Source organism: Molossus molossus, unplaced genomic scaffold, assembly GCF_014108415.1.
Source record: "Molossus molossus isolate mMolMol1 unplaced genomic scaffold, mMolMol1.p scaffold_m16_p_4, whole genome shotgun sequence".
Classification (NCBI taxonomy): Eukaryota; Metazoa; Chordata; class Mammalia; order Chiroptera; family Molossidae; genus Molossus; species Molossus molossus.
In genome coordinates, this window is record NW_023425377.1 from 79,970,341 (window position 1) to 79,990,052 (window position 19,712).

Below are 19,712 nucleotides of genomic sequence, written 5' to 3' on the forward strand. Positions count from 1 at the left end.
CTAAAGGGAAAAGCCAGCTTGTGCATTGAGTTCTAATGCTGAGCATTGGCATACCCTAGGACCTCTGGAGATACAATTCTACCTGCAGATGTGTGCCTAACAGCAACGTGTGTGAACAGCCACCCAAAGGCAGGCAGAGGAATATTCAGAGTAGTGCTATTAGCAACAGCCAACACCAGAAACTACTCAAATGAGCAATCATGGCAGAATGGTAGCTGCTTGGGAGTTAGGGTAACAAGAGGCAGAAGGAAATTTTGGAGCGTGCAGGTTATTGCACTATCTTGACCATGAGGATGATTTCACAGATATGTCAACACTTTTCAAATTGTATACTTTATATATGTGTAGTCTATTGTATGTCAATGATACCTCAATAAAGCTGTTAATATGGTTTTATTTCATATTTTCATGTTTATCTGTATGGATCAAGCATCTTGTCTTCTATGCATTTACTCCTGTGAATTGTCTGTTCATTTTTCTTTTAGGATGTTTGTTCTCTATCAAGTGCTCTGTGTCATCTATTAACATTTCCCCCTAGTCTGCCACTTGTCTCTCTCTCTCTCTCTCTCTTTTTTTTTTTTCTTTATTGATTTTAGAGAGGAAGGGAGAGGGAGAGAGAGATAGAAACATCAATGAGAGAAAACATCAGTTGGCCAACTCCTGCATGCCCCTCATTGGGGATCGGGCCCACAACCTGGAATCGAACCTCTTGGTGCATGGGTCGATGTTCAACCACTGAGCCACATTGGCTGAGCTATCTCTCTCTCTCTCTCTCTCTCTTGCTCTCTCTCTCTCTTTTTAATTGATTTTGAGAGAGAGAGAAAGGAAGGAGAGGGGTGGGGTGGGGAGAGAAACGATTTGTTATTCCACTTAGTTGTGCATTAATTGGTTGCTTCTGTACATGCCCTGACCAGAGATTGAATCCACAACTTCGGTGTGTCAGGGCAATGCTCTAACCAGCTGAGCTACCCGCCCAGGTTGTCTCTTAAGTCCGTTGATTGTGTCTTTCACTATGAACGATTTTTGAAATATTCAATACAGTCAAATTTGCCGATATTTTTTCTATCATACTTGCTCATGCATAAGTTATGGGGCCTAGGTCTCTTTCAAAAATATGTCTCTAATGAATAAAAACCCAGTGTTTATGCAGCTTCCTCTCTGAGCAGCCTCATTCTCTAACCATGAATAAATTTTGCACGTCCTGAATTCTTCAGTAAGAAGGATTTACCCTGTGAGCATTACCTGGTGTGCTATTATTACAAGCTATTGTTTTTGTTGTTGTGAATTATGGAAACCAGAAAAAAAGTCAAGGCTCTTTGTGTTTAATAATAAAAATAGCTACCGCCTATTATAAAGCTGGCAGAAAATGGCATTCAATATTAAAAACTCACAAACGTCTCATACTCTACCTCTGCAAAGTCATACTCAGTCTTTTGACACCTCCAATCTCTGCACCTCCTCCAGTCTTTCCTATTTTAGGGAACAACACCAGCAGTCATCCCTGACACCTCGTCCCCCTGCAACCCACCCAGGCAAACCAATGCCAAGTCTTGTCAATTCAATCTCCAAGGTATTTCTCAAATTCATCCACACACCCTAATGCCTTCATCTAAACTAGCTTCCATTTTTGCCTTGGCTGGTGTTGCTCAGTGGTTAGAGTATCAGCCTGCAGAAAGGAGGGTCTCTGATTCAATTTCCAGTCAAGGGCCACGTACCTGGATTGCATGTTCAATCCCCAGCCCCGGTCAGTGTGTGCATCTTTCATCTCTCATTTCTCTCTCTCTCTCTCTCTCTCTCTCTCGCTCTCTCTCTCTCTCTCTCTCCCTCTCTCTCTCCCCTTCCCTCCTTCCACTCTTTAAAAATTAATGTGAGGATTAACAATAAATAAACAAACAAACAACCTAGCTTCCATTCTTGCCCAAGTGATTCTTAAAGGGTCTTCCTGTTTCCACTCTGGCTCCCCTACAATTCAGTCTTTCTTTACACAGGAGTCAGAATAACCTTAAAACATAAATTGGATCACAACCCTTATCTGTTTAAAAGTCTTTAATGAATCACCTTGCATTTATGGTAAGATCTAAATTCATTGGCATAGTCTATAGGACAGTCTTTAATCTCTCATCTCCCATTGCTCATTAATATTCAGGCAGTCGAATTTTCAGTGCCTCAGACACTACAGACTCTTCTACTTTTGCATCAAGTATCCTCTCTGCACCCCCTGCTTCTTACACCTCTTTACTTGATTAATTCCCACATAGAAGAACCCTCTTTCTTCTTTTTTTTTATTAATTTTTTAAAAACCCTCACTCAAGGATATTTTTCCATTTATCTTTAGATAGAGTGGAGGAAGGGAGAGTGAGAGAAACACTGACATGAGAGGGACACATCGACTAGTTGCCTCCCACATGACCCCAACCAGGGCCAGAATGGACCAAAACTGAGGTACGTGCCCTTGACTGGAATCGAACCTGCAACTCATTGGTCCATGGGCTGATACTCTAACCGCTGAACCAAACCAGCCAGGGCTCTCAGTTTTGGTTTTTTTGGGTTTTTTTTTATGGCACTTAGTACAACCTATAGTTTTTTCTTTCATGTATGTGTATTATTTATCTTTTGCTTCATAACAAATTATCTCAAAACTGAGTGGCTTCCAGGGACATTTATCATTTCCAGTTTCTGTTGGTCAGAATCCAGATGCACTTAGCTGAATCCCCAGCTTCCAGATCTCTCAAAGGCTGCAGTCAAGGTCCACTGGGCAGCAGTCATCTGAAGGCCCAACTGGAGCTGGATCCCTTCCAAGATCACTTATAGGGTTGTTCGCAGGATTCAGCTGCTTACAGGCTTTTGTACCAAAGGTCTCAGTCTTTTGCTGACTGTTGATGGGAGGTCACTCTTAGTTCCTTGACACGTGGGCCTCTCTAACACCTCAGCTTGTTTCATCAAAGCATGGAAGCTGAAAAGGCAATAGAGAGAGTTGTGCCAGCAAAACAGAAATCAAGACATCCCATTACTTTGCCATATTCTGTTAGTTAGAATTCAGTCACCAGGTGCAGCCCACACTCCAGGAGAGGGAATCACACCAGAGCATGAACACAAGGATGTGGGGTCATTTGAAATCATCTTAGAAGTCTGCCTACTGCAGTATGTTATTATTTCATCAATATTCATCTCTCCCCCTAGACTGTGAACTGTGAGGGCATGGACTTTGGGGTTTTTATTGTTTGTTTGTTTGTTTTACCCCATTTTATTAATTATTTTGTAATAGAAACAGGACTTTAATATAGTAGTATTGAGTCTGGCTTTAACTATTGTCAACCAATTGTTGTTGGTGCCAAGTCAATGCCAATGGGAATCTCCAGTTTGGGGTGTGGTGAAGAAGGAAACTATTCAGTGCAAATAAGTTTTAAAACTGTGGTAAAATAGTAACATTAAATTGACCATTTTAGCCCTGGCTGGTTTGGCTCAGCAGTTAGACCATTGTCCTATGGACCAATGGGTCGAGGGTTCAATTCTGGTCAAGGGCACGTACCTGGGTTGCAGGTTCGATCCATCAATGTTTCTCTCTCTTTCCCTTCCTCCTTCTCCCCCTCCTTCCCTTCCTTCCACTCCCTCTTAAAAATCAATGGTGTTGCTCAGTGGTTGAGTGTCAACACATGCGCCAAGAGATCGCCAGTTCGATTCTCAGTCAGGGCACATGCCCAGGTGGTGGGCCCAATCCCCAGCGGGGGCATGCAGGGGGTGGCCAATCAATGTTCTCTCTCATCGATGTCTCTATCTCTTTATCCCTCTCTCTCTAAAACCAATAAAGAAAAGAAAACTGTTTTTTTAATCAATGGGAAACTATCCTCGAGTGAGGATTAACAACAATAAAAAATTGACCATTTGCCCTGGCCAGTTTGGCTCAGCAGTTAGAGCATCGGCCTGCGGACCAGAGAGTCCCGGGTTCAGTTCCCGCTAAGGGTCTGTACCTCAGTTTCAGTTTGTCCCTGGCCACTGTTGGGGTCATGTGGGTGGCAACCACTCAGTGTGTCTCTTTCATATTGATGTTTTTCTCTCTCTCTTCCTCCCTCTCTCCCTCCTGCTCTATCTGAAAGATAAATGCAAAAATGTCCTCAGGTGAAGATAAAAAAAAAAAAGTGAATATTTTAGCCATTTTTTAAAAACATTTTTTTGTTTAGATAGAGTGGGAGGGAGAGAGAGAGAGAGAGAGAAACATCAGCATGAAAGGGACACATCCAGTGGCTGCCACCCACACAACCCAACCAGGGCCAAGGACAAACCGCAACCAAGGTACATGCCCTTAGCAGGAACCAAACCTGGGTCTCTCCAGACCACAGGCAACGCTCTAACCGCTAAGCCAAACCGGCCAGGGTCATTTTAGTCATTTTTAAGCATACAGCTCAGTGGCACTAAGCATCATGATGTCGTGCAACCATCTCCACCATCTCATCATTCCAAACTGAGATTCTGTCCTCATTAAACATTAACCCTCCTTGCCCTCTCCCAGTGCCTGGCACTCAGTATCTACTTTCTGTCTCTATGGATCTGACTCCTCTGTGAGTGGAATCATACAATACTTGACCTTCTGTGTCTGGCTTATTTCACTGAGCATAATGTCCTCAAGTTTCATCCACACTGTAGCATTCTCCACATTATTCTTCACATCTCTCCCCATGTCTGGCTCATGGTAGGCTGACAATAAGATTTTAGTTAGCAAATGAATACAGTCCTCTCCTTCATAAGTTGGGTTACTTTTATAGGGAAATAAATAAGCTCCCCCCCCCCAATATTCCCTTCTCCCCATCTAAAATATATCAATAGTCAATTTGCAGTCTTCATCTGACTTGACCTATTGGCAGCACTGACACAATAACAAAATGATTCCATTAAAATATGTTGGACCTGCCATACTACCCAAAGCAATCTATAGATTCAATGCAATCCCCATCAAAATACCAACGACATATTTCATAGAACTAGAACAAATACTTCAAAAGTTCATATGGAACCAAAAAAGACCCCGAATAGCCACAGCAATCTTGAAAAAAAAAAGAACAAAGTAGGTGGGATCACAATACCAGATATCAGGTTATACTACAAAGCGACTGTAACCAAAACAGCCTGGTACTAGCACAACAACAGGCATATAGACCAGTGGAACAGAACTGAAAACCCAGAAATGGACCCAAGGCAATACGCTCAATTAATATTTGACAAAGGTGGCAAGAGCATACAGTGGAGTAAAGACAGCCTCTTTAATAAATGGTGTTGGGAAAATTGGACAGCTACATGCAAAAAAATGAAACTAGACCATCAACTTACACCATACACAAAAATAAACTCAAAATGGATAAAAGACTTAAATGTGACCCGTGAATCCATAAAAATCCTAGAAGAAAATGTAGGCAACAAAATTTCGGACATCATACGGAGCAGAATTTTCACTGATACATCACCTAAGGCAACAGAAATAAAGGAGAAAATGGACACATGGGACTACATCAAACTAAAAAGCTTCTGCACAGCAAAAGAAACAATCATCAAAATGGAAAGGCAACCCACTGTATGGGAGAACATCATTGCCAACGATGTATCAGATAAGGGGTTAATTTCCAATATATATAGAGTGCTCCTACAACTCAACAAAAGGAAGACAAAGAACCCAATTAAAAAATGGGCAGAGGAGCTGAATAGACACCTCTCCAAACAGGACATACAAATGGCCAAGAGACATATGAAGAAATGCTCAACATCACTAATCATCAGAGAGATGCAAATTAAAACAACAATGAGGTATCACCTCACACCTGTCAGAATGGCCGCCATCAACAAATCATCAAACAAGTGTTGGCGAGGGTGTGGAGAAAAGGGGACTCTAATACACTGCTGGTGGGAATGTAGACTGGTGCAGCCACTATGGAAAACAATATGGTGCTACCTCAAAAAATTAAAAATTGAACTTCCATTTGACCCAGTGATCCCACTGCTGGGAATATACCCTAAGAAGCCTGAAACACCAATCAGGAAGAATATATGTACCCCCATGTTCATAGCAGCACTATTTACAATAGCTAAGGCCTGGAAACAGCCCAAGTGTCCACCAGTAGACGAATGGATAAAAAAGCTGTGGTACATATACACAATGGAGTACTATGCAGCGGTAAGAAAGAAAGATCTCTTATCCTTTGAGACGACATGGAGGGACCTGGAAAGTATTATCCTAAGTGAAAGAAGCCAAGCAGAAAAAGACAAATACCACATGATCTCACTTATATACGGAATATAATGAATATAACAGTCTGAGGAATACAGTAGACCCAGAAACATGGAAGTAGGGCACAGACTGACATCCCTCAGAAGAGGGGGTGAGGGGGTGGTAAGAGATAAACCACAGAACTTATATGCATGTATGCATGACCAATGGACATGGACAACTAAGCCGGGGCCGGGGCGGAGGTGGGGTGGGGTGGGGGGTGACAATGGGGTAAAAAGGTAAAATATCTGTATCAAAAATAAATAAATAAATAATTCATAAAAAAAAAAATATGTTGGACCTGCCCTGGTTGGTTTTGCTCAGCGGTTAGAGCATCGGCTGATGGACCAAAGAGTTATGGGTTCAATTCCAGTCAAGGGCATGTACTTTGGCTGTGGTTTGGTCCCTGGCCCTTGTCGGGGTCGTGCGGGAGGCAGCCAGTCGATGTGTCTCTCTTGCATCTCTCTCTCTCTCTCTCTCTCTCTCTTTTCCCCCCCACCTCCACTCCATCTGAAGATAAATGAAAAAATATCCTCAGGTGAGGATTTTTAAAAATAATATGTTGTATCTGTCACATCTCTGATAAAAATTCTTCAGTGGCTCCCATTTCCCCCAGAGTCCTTTCAATGCCCCTAAGGCCTCCCTTGTCTCCAAATACAATTCCCCACCTCATTGTGTTTTGACCACACTGGCATTCTTGTACACTACTGCCCCAGGAGTCTATGTCTATGTGGAATGCTTTGCCTCCATGTATCCACTTGACTAACTTCTCCATGTTCAAGTTTTTGCTCAAATATCTCTTTCTCACCCTGGCCCGTTTGGCTCAGTGATTAGAGTGTCAGCCAGAAGACTGAAGGGTCTCAGGTTCAATTACTGGTCAAGGGCACATACCTGGGTTGCAGGTTTGATCCCCGGCCCAATTGGGATTGTGTGGGAGGCAACCAGTCAATGTGTCTCTCTCACGTTGATGTTTCTCTCTTTCTCTCCCTTCCACTCTCTCTAAAAATCAGTTGAAAAATATCCTCGGGTGAGGATTAACAAAACATAAAATAAAATAAAAGCATTTAAAAAGCATTTCTTTGTCTAAAGTCTATTTAGGACATCTTAATTTATATAGAAACCAACCACCCTTACTGGGCTCTATTTTTCCAGAGCACTTATCCCCTTCTAACACAATTCCATTATTTATTTTGTTTATTCATTATTTTCCGTGTCTTCTACAACATAAGCTCCGAAAAGGAGATCTTTTTTTGTTCACAGATGTTCTCCTGGAAAAGGTCCTGGCATGCAATAGGCAGAGATATTGAACCGATAAATCTGTTTCTTAAGCCAATGAGAAGGGCATCAGCAGCGAGGACGCTCAGAGAGGGGCAGTCTCCCGTGGGAAATCATCCCCCATCGATGGCCAAGCCTCAATCCGAGCTAGATTCAGCACCAAGTGCCCCTGGACAGCTCTGGGAGCCAAACCCTCCCGGAACCGTTTTACTGAGGTCGGAGTTCCCCGCCGGAGCCGCCCGGTGGCTCCACTTACTGCTTTAGCGGGATGAAACTATTTTTCCGTGCCGGTAGGAGAGGTGGAGTCGCAGGATGAGTGGCAGCCGCAGCAGTCAATGAAGCGGCACTTTAATCCCGCGGCGCTTGTGAAGGCCAATTGGCAGGGGCGTAGGCGGGGTGTGGGCTGCTGCGCGCAGACCCGGGCCTCTGCCTGGAGCACTACGGTGGGGTCTAGACCGCGCGACGGTTGAGCAGCCGGAGGTGCCGGCCGACGGGCGAGGGGCCTTGCAGAGGTACGTGCAGGCCGGGGCCACGCCGGGGTCTGGGGGCCGGGGCGGGGCGGAGCCGGGGCCTGGCGGACACTGTCGCCCGTTAGCTGAGGCCTGGACGAGTCGTCCGCCCTGGCTTCACCTCTATCGGCGAGATCTTTGTGATTTGCATCCGGTTCCACCAGCAGAGCGCGAGTTGTCCACACTCAGGCGGGGGCCAGGTGAGCCTCGTCCACAACGGGGAGTTCTCCGCGGGGCGCCTGGTGTCGCGCGGGGCACACAGAAAGCGCTCAATAAGTGCTTAATAAATGAATGAGCCCGTCCCGTTCTCCACTCAGCCCCGGCTTTGAGAGCGTCAAGGCCACCCTCACCCCCACTGCATAGACTGGGGCATAGGGCCACCCAGCAGAAATTTATTGGGCACCTACGGTGTACCTTGGCTTTGGGGCTGGGAAAACAGAGTTGCTGCCCCCATAGATGTCGAAGACTAGAGCCAGTGAGGACATTCCGGGACTTAAATTATGTAGTTCTCCGTAGCACATATAATGCCAGAAAAATGTCAGGGGAGGGGGTGGGAGAGACCTCCAACTGGTAGTATCGAGTTCACTGAAATGGGATTTTGGTCAGTAAGAACTGGGATGTTGGGAGAAAAACGTGAGGACAGGGGAGCAGCCAAGGTCCCTCATAATAATGGTAACATTTTCAGGTCCAGGGGGAAAACTGCTCCACTTTGGCTCATTGAGTCATGTAAAGAGGTCCACATGCTTGTTCAGCCAGCGGTTACTGAGTCTCTGTTGTGCAGCAGGCCTCTGGGTAGGTACAAGGGATACAGTATAGGGTGGAGGTCGGTTAGGGAGGCTCTTCTGTGGGGTCCTGAGGCAGTGACCTAAAAGACAAGACATCATTGGAAGGTCAGAGAGAGAAGTGTTCCAGGCTGAGAGAACAACCCATGTAAAGGCCCTGAGGCAGGAATGGGCTTGACACATTTAGGGACCACAAAGGCCAGAGTGGGGTGAGATGAAGTGGGAGCTGATGGCCCAGAGCCTTTGCCTCAGGGTAAAGTGTTTGGATTTTATGTGATGTCAGTGGGGAACCAGTGGAACACCACCACCTGATAAAACATTCTGCAACAGTGGAAACATTCTCTGTCTGTGCTGTCCAATATGGTGTCTACTAGACTAACATGGGTACCGAGCACTTGAAATACAGGTAGCTCAACTGAGGGGCTGAATTTTGCATTTTCTTTGATTTTAATGTAAACAGATACATGTGTCTTGGTTGATGTGACTCAGTGGTTGAGCATCGACCCACAGACCAAGAGGTCGCTGGTTCAACTCCTGGTCAGGGCACAGGCCCAGGTCGTAGGCTTGATCCCTGGTGGGGGGCATGCAGGAGGCAGCTGATCAATTTCTCTTTCAGATCAATGTTTCTATCTTTCTCTCCCTTCCTCTCTTTCTAAAAACAACCAGACACATGTGACTAGTGACTGCTGTACTGGACATCACAGCCATGGAGAATTTTCTACCGGAGGCAGGGATATGTGTCAGATCTGGAATGGAGTGAAGTATGGTGGTGGTGGGGGCGGGGAATGGGCTCGGTCACTAGATCTGATCAGATAATTCAACAGCTAATGCGATTGCCCCTCATATTTACAGTGGCTGGACTGAGGCATTAGCTCCCCATAGCACATCGTGGAACAGGAGTGTGCACCTACACATGGTTTGGCCCTGCAGTAACCGCAGCAGCCCAGGCTGTCACCATGGTGAAGCTGTTAGTGGTCAAAATTCTTTGCATGGTGGGTGTGTTCTTCTTCATGCTTCTGGGTTCCCTGCTCCCTGTGAAGATCATCGAGACAGATTTTGAGAAGGCTCACCGCTCGAAAAAGATCCTCTCACTCTGCAACACCTTTGGAGGTGGAGTCTTTCTGGCCACCTGCTTCAATGCTTTACTGCCTGCTGTGAGGGAAAAGGTAAGGGTTCCCTGGGTGGTCTCAGCAGTCCTTGATACATTATGGCCAATGGTTTCTGATGCTATTTCGACTCTGACCCTGAACTTAGTGGAGTCTTTGACACCACAAAGGTGATGGGAAGCAGAAAATGAATTTGCTGTGTGACCACAAGTTGGCTGCTTCTCCTCTCTGAGCCTTACCTGGTAAACAAGGGGCTTAAACTAGACCTGGGGGCTCATTTGTCCTTACCTAACCAGACCACCTACCACCTACCCCTGGTAGCAGATACTTTGTCCTGAAGCTGGCAGTTGTGGCCTCTCTTTAACACCTGTGTCAGTCAGCTACTGCTATGTAACAAATGATAACAAACTTAACATCTTAAGAGAACACACATTTACTATCTCACAGTTTCTGTGGGTCAAGGGTTGGCCACTGCTTTGCGGGGTCTTCTGCTCCAGGTTCTCAAAAGGCAGCAATTGCCCTGGCTGGTTTGGCTCAGCAGTTAGAGCGTTGGTCTGCGGTCCAGAGAGACCTGAGTTCGGTTCCCGCTAAGGGCACCTACCTCGGTTGCAGTTTGTCCCCGGCCCTGGTTGGTCGTGCAGGTGGAAGCTACTCTATGTGTCCCTTTCACGTCAATGTTTCTCTCTCTCTCTCTCTCTCTTCCTCTCTCTCCTTCCCACTCTACCTGAAGAAAAAAATGGAAAAATGTCCTCAGGGGAGGATAAAAAAAAAAAAGAAGGCAGCAATTGAGGTGTCCACTGGGCTGTGGTCTCATCTAAAGGTTAAACTGGGGATGGGTCAACTTCTAAGTTCATGTAGTTATAAGGTGGGTTCAGTCTCCTCCCAGATGTGAGACTCAGGGCCTGGTTTCTTCCTGGTTATTGACTGAAAGCTGCCCTCAGTCCCTTGCTCCATGAGCCTCCCCAACATGGCTGCTTGCTTTATCCTTAAGCTGCAACCTATGCCTGGATTTCTGACATTCATATTCGTGAGATGATGCTTTTGTGTTGCTTTATACTGCTAAGCTTATGTTCCTTCATTACATGGCACAGGATATTTATACAGTTGGCCTCAACGAGGTTAAATCAGTCTTGTATGACAGCTTCTGCACCTCAGTGCCACTTTCAAACCCCCCCCACAATTCCAGCATTCTCCCTTTCCATCCTCCTACCTCAGGCCTGGCCTCCTGCAATGGCCTTGCTCTTCTCTGTCCCCCTTCAGTACATGTGGCCCTCTCAGGGTCCCCCCAAAACCACTCCTGTGCTGCATCCCTGCCCACAGGCTTTCTATGCCTCACCAGCTCAGGTTCCTCCCAGCCCTCACCCAGCCTCAGCCAGCACTGCCACAAGAAGAACAGTGCCACAAGCCATGGCCTTTGCATGTCTGCCTTGTCTTTGCCAATCCATGTTTATCTTTCTGGGAGTATTTTGTTTGTCATGAGCTGTTATTTCCCCCAGTGGGACCCATGCAGGCCTCCACAAGACATTTAGCATATGAATGAAGTGGCTTCTCTACAGGAATATAGCCTTCTGCTGCAGTAGGGGTTTCCATCTAGGGGATTCTTGCCCACAAGGGACACTGGGTGTTATCTAGGCACATCTGTAGTTGTCATGACTGAAGGTGCTCCTGTCTTCAAGTGAATGAGTGTCAGGGATGCTGCCTAACACCCCACCATTCCCAAGATAGCCCCTACACAGAATGATCCTGCCCCAGTGTCAACACCTCCCCCAACAAATTATGACAACCAAAATGTCTCCAGACATTGCACTTCTCCCTTGAGAGCAGGATTGCCCCAGATGAGAATTGTGTGTGAATGCGTTTTAACGAAGGTTGTGATGGGAAAAGAAGAGATTGGAGCAGGAAGCAGAGATTGGAGCACCTGGTTTAGGTAAGGTTCTTGGAAATTATATATAAGCCAAGACCCAAAGCATGAGCATCCATCAGCTGTGAGTAAAACTGAAGGCAGAACGTTTTGGACAGAACTGGTAGCACCGCCCCAAGTCTAGAAAGAGCTTGGTGTGTGCAAGCATCCTTATGAATTGAGGGAAAATTAACCCGGGCTTTGAAGAGCCCACAGCCTACCTTGCTGGACAGTGACCAAAGCCGCACTGCACTGTCCAGTGTGGCAGCTGCTTGGCATGCCTGGCTAGTCAAGTTTCAGTGAATTAAAATGAACTACAATTCAGCATGCCAATCCTCAGCTGTACTAGCCATGTTTCAAGTCCTCACATGTGGCTAGTGGCTCTCGTGTTAGACAGCACAGATAGAAAATTGTCTATTATCCAGAACATTCTGTTGCATGGCACTGACTCATGGGAGCTGATAGGTGGCTGAATATGCTTGCAAACGTTTACCTAGGAGTGATGGGAAGACCCTGGAAAAAGAGCCCCAGTGGGTTATATGGAAGCAAACCCCATGCAGGAATTGGGCTGGTTTTTATCAGTGGTGGAGGCTGCAAGTCCTAGATCAAGAAGTCGGCAGGGCTGGGTCCTGAGGCTGTAAGGGAGAATCTATTCCATGCTCTCTCCCAGCTTCTGGTGGTGGCCAGCAATCCTCGGCTTACAGACACGTCACCCCAATTTCTGTTTCTATCTTCACATGACCACCTGCCTGTGTGTCTCTGTCTCTTTTTCTGTCTCAGAAGGACACCTGTTATTGGATTAAGGGCCTAGCCTAACTCAGGATGATCTCATCTCAAGATCTTTATCTTATATATGAGTTTCCTGGGGTGGCCAAAACAAAACATCTGGCTCAAACATTTATTCTTTGCCAGTGCTGGAGCCTGGAAGTCTGAGCTGAAGGTGTTGGCAGGGCTGGGTCCTTCTCAGGCCTCCCTTTTTCTACCTCTTCACATGGTAGTCTTGGTGTCTCTTCTTTTTCTTGGAAGGACACCAGTTCTGTTGGAGTAGGGCCCACCCTAACAGCCTCATTTAACTGAACCACCCCTTTAAAGATCTCTCCTACTGTGGTTAGTTTTGAGGTACTAGAGGCTCTGAGAATTGAATAGATGAATTTTTATTTTGGGGGGATGACACCGTTCAGCCCTTAATACTTATATCTACAAAGACCCATCGTCTAATTAAGGCCACATTCTGAGGTTTTGGGTGGATGTGTCTTTGGGGGCCACAATTCAGCTCACTTCAGTGAGGGCTCTTGACTTCCTTTATAATAGAGCCCATCAACCCCTCCCCTTTTTCTTCTCATATGAATTGGGTATTTCTGTGCTTTGCTAATTGGACAGTGATGTCGGATGAACCCTGTTGCATTGGATCCCTGCCTCTGAACCCCTCTCACCTCTCTTCCTGTCCTCCCTCTCTCACATCCTCTGCTCCAGCTCCAGAAGGTTCTAAGTCTTGGGCACATCAGCACCGACTACCCACTGGCAGAGACCATTGTAATGCTAGGCTTCTTCATGACCGTCTTCCTAGAGCAGCTCATCCTGACCTTCCGCAAGGAGAAGCCATCCTTCATCGACCTGGAGACCTTCAATGCCGGCTCAGATGCCGGCAGTGACTCAGAGTATGAGAGCCCCTTCATGGGGGCTGCACGGGGCCATGCACTCTACATGGAGCCCCACACCCACAGCCATGGGCTGAATGTCCAAGAGCTGTCACGCTCCAGCCCCCTGCGCCTCCTCAGCCTGGTCTTCGCGCTGTCAGCCCATTCCATCTTTGAGGGCCTGGCCCTGGGCCTACAGGAGGAGGGGGAGAAGGTGGTAAGCCTGTTCATGGGTGTGGCCATTCATGAGACACTGGTAGCTGTGGCCCTGGGCATCAACATGGCCCGGAGCTCCATGCCCCTGAGGGAAGCAGCCAAACTGGCTGTCACCGTGAGTGCCATGATCCCTCTGGGCATCAGTGTTGGCCTGGGCATCAAGAGTGCCCAGGGCGTGCCCAGCAGTGTGGTTTCGGTGCTGCTCCAGGGTCTGGTGGGTGGCACCTTTCTCTTTGTCACCTTCTTTGAGATCCTAGGGAAGGAACTGGAGGAGAAGAATGACCGCCTGCTCAAAGTCCTCTTTCTGGTGCTGGGCTACACCGTGCTGGCCGGCATGGTCTTCCTCAAGTGGTGAATGTCCCATTGCCATCATTATTCATCTTGGTTGTCCTGCCCTGCCAAAGTCCTCAGGGAGCCCTGGGGTGGAAACAGGCCCCATCTCTCCCATCCCCACCCCCACTGGGTAGCTCAGGCCCTGGACCACTGCTTGTGCACAGAGGGGCTATCCAAGACCAGGCTGTGCCCCAGATTCTACATCCCGAGCCTCAGGGCAACACTACTACTTGTAAAATACTTCTCTTAAAAGTATTTACCAAAGCTGTGTGGCCATGTCAACCTGGGCATGGGGATCTGGCAACTCACATGGGAGACAGGGCCTGGTGTCCACATGGGACCAGGTCTCAAGACCCTCCCTTCCCTGCACACCCTAACTGTGGACCAGGACAGGAGCTGTTGGAGACTGTGAGGCTTCTGTCCTCTACCCCCAACCTGCTCTATTGCTAACAGAGAAGGCCACCAGCATGGAGTATCCATTCTGCAGTTAGACGGGACAGATCTGTGACTCCTACCATTTGAAACTGCCTTCACAGGGACTGACAGTATCCTGGGTGCCTCAGGACCACTGTCTCCTTCTCTGCCTTCTGGTGCTGTCCTCCCCAATGGGAAGGTTGCCCTCTTGGGGGCAGAAGCTGCTGGGCCAGGGTGAGCGTGTAGTTTCCCTGAAGGAACAGATCCATGGGCTGAGAGATGTGTGGGCAGGACCAGGAAACACCTTGGCCATTGGTTCATAGTCCCAATGTGTGCCTAGAGTCTCTGGAGCAAGATGGACCCTGCAGGTTGTAGGGCAGGAGTCACAAGACTTGATTCCCCCCACAGACACAAACAAAGGAAGTCAGTCCCAGGTGGTGCATAAGAGCAGAGGCACAGCCAAGTGTTTGGCTGGTGCAAACCCTTGGTGCCATGGCAACTTCTCATTAGCCTGCATTGTTGTCTCGGCAACCTGGGGCATGCCTGGGGAGTGGGAGTGGGGTGAGCCTCTCCTGGGGGATTTGCTTGGCTTGGCTCAGAGGTGGTGGGAGGATGCTTGGGCCTGGTGGCCTGGGCCAGGTTCTCCTGCCCAACCTCAGCTTCTCCCAGCTCTCTCCCAGGCTGCTAGGGCCTGCTTGTTACATCGTTCCTGCTTCCTGACTCAGCTGGGAGGCCCAGGGCCCAGGTGTGCACCTTTCTGAAATCTGGGATTTCCTTCCTGTGCCCACCAGCGCCAGAGAAAGCTGCAGTAGGGCCATGTAAGCTCCCTGACACGGATACGTCCCTCTTCCCATTGCCTTGGACTCTGTGGTCACTCCAGCCAGGTTGGGAATGTCAGGAGCAGTTAATTGCTTATCAAGGGGTGGGTGCCCCGGGGATTGGCCTGCTGCTGCCCATTCAGCCCACTCAGCACAAGGTATGAGAAGGCACAACCTTCGCCACAGACTTGCCTCTTACAAGTGTCTGGGAGAGCTGGGATGTGTATTCAAGTTCCCACACATACACTTTCACTCTATTGAGTCCCACCCTGGTGTTGTCAGAAGTATCAGGCCCATTTCTAGGAACTTCTATCTGAAACCTTTACCAAGGATCCATCTCTGGACCCCAAGCAAGAAAAATGACCCTATGGGTGTGGGAACATCATCCTCTTTCCAGTGTCCTAAACCCAATGCTGTGGCCTCCACCTGCCCGCACTTCACCCAGGAACTGGAAGGTTCCAGGTGGGCTGGTCACCATGGAGCCACCAGATTCTGGAGTCTACCTTCAGCTGGGAGGATGGGTCTGGGCAGGGTGTGGGCTGGAGGCATAAAGGAAGGCTCAGGGGCCTCTGAATCCAGCGGGAACCCTATATGGAAGCAGAGCCACTTTGGCCAAGGATCAGAATGTCTCCACGGTGGGGTAGGAAGAGTGGTCCGCCCATCTGGCAGAGGCTAAAGATGCAACGCTCATTCCTGAGGTCTGCCTGCCAATGGTGGCCAAATCCTTCCATGGTCTTCTGAGTCCAGCTCAGCAGCTCCACTCCACACCAGCTCTGACAAGGGAGCACTGCCATGTTGTGACAGGAGTTTGGGCTTGAAAAAGACTAGGTCCTTTATCACCCAAGGTCCTGGACCAGTACACTCACAAAACAGGACATTGGCCACAAAAGACTTTGTCTGTGTAACTTTTGACATTAAGGAGGTGTAACATGGCCCTTGGATGCAGAGATTCCTCCTCAAGGATCTTAGTGAACTCTGGTTCTCAATCCAGGTGATTCTGCCCCCCAGGGGACACTGTCACAATGGGATACTCCTGGCATTGAGTAGGGGGGCCAGGGATGCTACTCAGCACCCCACAGGGCCTAGGGCTCTCTGCAGTATGCCCCACACAGGGCAACAGCTGGGTGGAGTCAACTGGGTTCCCCTGCTTGATCTGGAGATGAAAGAGAAGAAAATTAGAAGGCGGTATCCAGACCTCATGGATTGAATCAACCGTAATAACAGTGTGTCGGGGCTTCTATTGTCTGCTGTTTGGGTTTCCTGTGGAAAAGTTATTGTGGGGCGCGAAAGGGAGAACACCAATTCATGGGCCTGTCTGCATCTTTAGGGCCCAAAAAGCATGCAACAAATAGAATGATGTCTCCTAGCACACAGCGCCTTCAGACCTGCACTGGCCACCGATATGGACCCTCAACCCTGCTGAGAAGAGAAGGGCATGCACCCCACTGGTCCCAGCCCATGCCCTCTGAGCTGTCTTCCAGCTTCAAGACAACCAGTGACCAGCCTATCTGACCTTCCCAGAGCCACCTGCAGGTGGGGAAGGGGCTGGGGCTCCCGAGGGCAGAGGGGGCTGCTGCAGGGTGTATGAGTGATTCTGTGAAGACCCTAGAACTCTATTCTGGGCTGTCAGAGTGCTGTGTCCAGACTGGATTGGAGCAGGGATACCTTCTCTGTCCCTGCCACCCCCTAGGCCTCCACAACTCCCTGGGCAAGAATAGCTGACCTGGCAGGTCTTGGTGTTCTGAGGGCTGAAATGATTGCTGCATTCCCAGCCTGGCAGGAGAGTACTGGGTTGGGCAGGTGAGCAGTTCAGAGCCCCTGATTTTTGGGTGCATGGGAGACACGGCTGAAGACCTGCATTTTGAGGAAAGTACACAGCCACCATGGTTGACAGGCCCTCTCCCTTGAGAGACCAGGTGGGCCCCCTCAACTAGTTCAGGTCCAGCAACTCAGGCCCAACAAATTGGCCCCTAGAGCAGGATCTTCCCCTGGACACTGGGGCGCCAAGTTCTCTGTGGGGGGCCATCTGAACATGGGTGTTGAGCAGCATCCTTGAGCCCCATTCTCGTGGTGCCAGGGGCACCCCCAGTGTGACCATCACAGATGTCCCTAGACTGCCCAGTGTCCTGTGGGGACAGGATCACCCTGAGTGAGATCCACGGAAGGCAGCTCACATTCTAGGGAGGTAGGCATGATATTATCTACATGATCAACATTGGGAAAATAAGAGCAAAAAAGCAAAGTGAAGGGAAGCAGGGACAATTTTAGCAACATGGTCAGAGAGGAAATCCTTGTGAGTCAAGTGTGTGTGAATCAATAAGGAAGGAAAGCTTCCAGCAGGGGGACTGACCTGTGCAAAGGCCCTGAGGTCTTTCTGCAGATTACAGTACTTTTTTCTGATTGACCGAAGCAGCCCTGGCACTGTAAAAAGACTCAAGCGTTAAAGGGATTCATCCTACTCGTGAAGTCTTCAGTAACCCCACTTCACAGAGGGGTTGATCACAGCACAGCCCATAGGCTGAACAGTAACCCAAGCTGCCTGGATCAGGCTGGTGGCCAGTCAGGACCCAGCATTGTCGACCCTGGGATGGGGTCCAGCTATTGCAGATTGCCTTCTCTTCACCTGGGTTACCAGAAGGGACATAATTGGCAAGTCCCCCGTACATATAACTATGCTCGTGAAAGCAAGAGCTGTCCTGGCTGGCTACAGGGAAGGGGGTACTGATGTCCTCGTTTTGGGTGCTGGGTTGTGGGTTGGGCCCCTGTGCCCTAGGGAAAATGAGGGGACTCTGGGCCTGTCCTTCCTGGCTCTGGAGGCTGAAAGCCTGGCCTAAGAGCTATAAATAGCAACTGCAGAGTGGCACTGCTGTGCCCACGATCCTGTGTATGAGTCAGCCTGTCCCAGCCTGGGCTGGCGCCTGGAGCCAGAAATCGGCCAGAGGCCAGAGGCCCGGCCCAGCACCACCCAGTCACTCAGGAGATGAAGGCAGGCAGGCAGAGTGGAAAGGAGCTGGGCTGATGTTTCAGCCCCTGTGTGCCCAGCAGCCCCATATAGGTGGCTGTCATCCCAATTGCTCCCAGCAACCCTGAGAGGCCAGACAATAGTGGTCCTCATTCACAGATGGGGAAACTGAGGTTTAGAGGGGCACTTGGCTGGGACACGGTGATTTAGATCAGAAGTCAGGATCGATCTCCCCATGGGGCTGCCTCCATGTCTGGCTCACAGCACCCCAAGATGAAGGGTGGGGTCAGGCCACCCTATGAGGCACCCCACTGGGCCGAGGACAGGGCAGAAAGGAGGTGTGTGTGGGGGTGTGAAGGGACTTGAATACCAGGTTGAGAAAGCTGGACCTTGACCTGGAGGTAAAGGGAGATACAAGCGGGCCCTGGCTGGTTTTGCTCAGTGGTTAGAGCGTCTACCTGCGGTCCAGAGAGACCCGGGTTCAGTTCCCGCTAAGGGCACGTACCTCAGTTGCAGTTTGTCCCCAACCCTGGTTGGGTTGTGCCGGAAGCAGCCACTCGATGTGTCCCTTTCACATCGATGTTTCTCTCTCTTTCTCTTCCTCTCTCTCTCTCTCACTCTATCTGATCAAAAAATGGGAAAATGTCCTCGGGTGAGGATTAAAAAAAAAAAAGGGAGATACAAGTGGTGTTAGAGCAGGGGAGGCCCATGTGGAAGTCTGGGAGTTGAATGCCGGAATGGAAGAGGGCTGGTGGGTCATCCTGGGAGGCCAGGAAGGAAGCAGGCAAGACTGTCCAGGTAGAAGAGGCCTGGGGATGCAGCAGGGGGGCTGAGTCCGGGAGATATGGGGCCCTTCAAGCCCAGAAGAGTCTGCTTCAAACAGAGCTACAGAAAGAATCAAGGAACTAAGAGCCTAAGGGGTCCTTGGGCTTCATCTGACCATCTGCAAACATACCTCATGAGGAGGAGCTCACCACCTACCAAAGAGCCTCTTTCATCTTCCAACGTATCTGACCCCAGAAAGCCCCTCCTTGTGGGACCCTAGCGTTGGCCTCCCCATCCAGGGGCTTGGTGCCCAGGGCTGTCTCACGCCCTGGCCTGGTTGCACCTCAAAGTCCAATCTCCTCTGAAATGAGCCTGTGCTCTCCAGGTCTTCAGGAGGTAGGGTGTGATGGCATCTTACGAGCTTAAATGTGCGCACAGATGTGTCAAATGCACAGATACTTCCCAAAGATGAACGTTTATTCTCAGTTACCTCTTTGAGGAAGATATATTCATGCCAGAAAAACAAACAAAAAAAAAACCTTGTTCACTCTGCATCTTTATATGGCTCCACCAGATGTATCAAGGGCCCACCTGCCATTCCCCCCACCCTGTGGGCTGATGGAGGCCCTATTCACTTTCTGTCTCCCCCCTTCAACCAACCCCTGGAATTGGGGGATGGTCTCCAGGTATACCCCCATTGCTCCAAGCCCCCTGGGGCTCCCTCTGCCTTCTCATACATCTA

At 49.0% G+C, this 19,712-nt stretch overlaps 1 protein-coding gene across 6 annotated transcripts; it reads left to right on the forward strand.

Moving 5' to 3' along the window:
* The first annotated feature begins 7,941 nt into the window (after positions 1–7,941).
* SLC39A3 (solute carrier family 39 member 3) lies at positions 7,942–18,651 on the forward strand. Of its 6 annotated transcripts, none has more exons than XM_036241710.1 (5): positions 7,942–8,040; positions 8,723–8,829; positions 9,486–9,580; positions 9,672–9,985; positions 13,299–18,651. In XM_036241710.1, exons 4-5 carry the CDS (start codon positions 9,776–9,778, stop codon positions 14,031–14,033), a joined length of 945 nt encoding a protein of 314 aa, XP_036097603.1. In that variant the 5' UTR covers positions 7,942–8,040; positions 8,723–8,829; positions 9,486–9,580; positions 9,672–9,775; the 3' UTR covers positions 14,034–18,651. The 6 variants fall into 6 exon arrangements, with proteins under 6 accessions (XP_036097603.1, XP_036097604.1, XP_036097607.1 ...); XM_036241711.1 differs by having other exon boundaries at positions 9,486–9,575; XM_036241714.1 differs by lacking the exon at positions 9,486–9,580.
* The last annotated feature ends 1,061 nt before the right edge of the window (positions 18,652–19,712 follow it).

Coding starts and splice junctions, on each gene's coding strand:
- SLC39A3 (XM_036241710.1), top strand. CDS start 9,776: ATGGTGAAGCTGTTAGTGGTCAAAATTCTTTGCATGGTGGGTGTGTTC. Junction 9,986..13,298: donor TGCCTGCTGTGAGGGAAAAG/GTAAGGGTTCCC, acceptor CCTCTGCTCCAG/CTCCAGAAGGTTCTAAGTCT.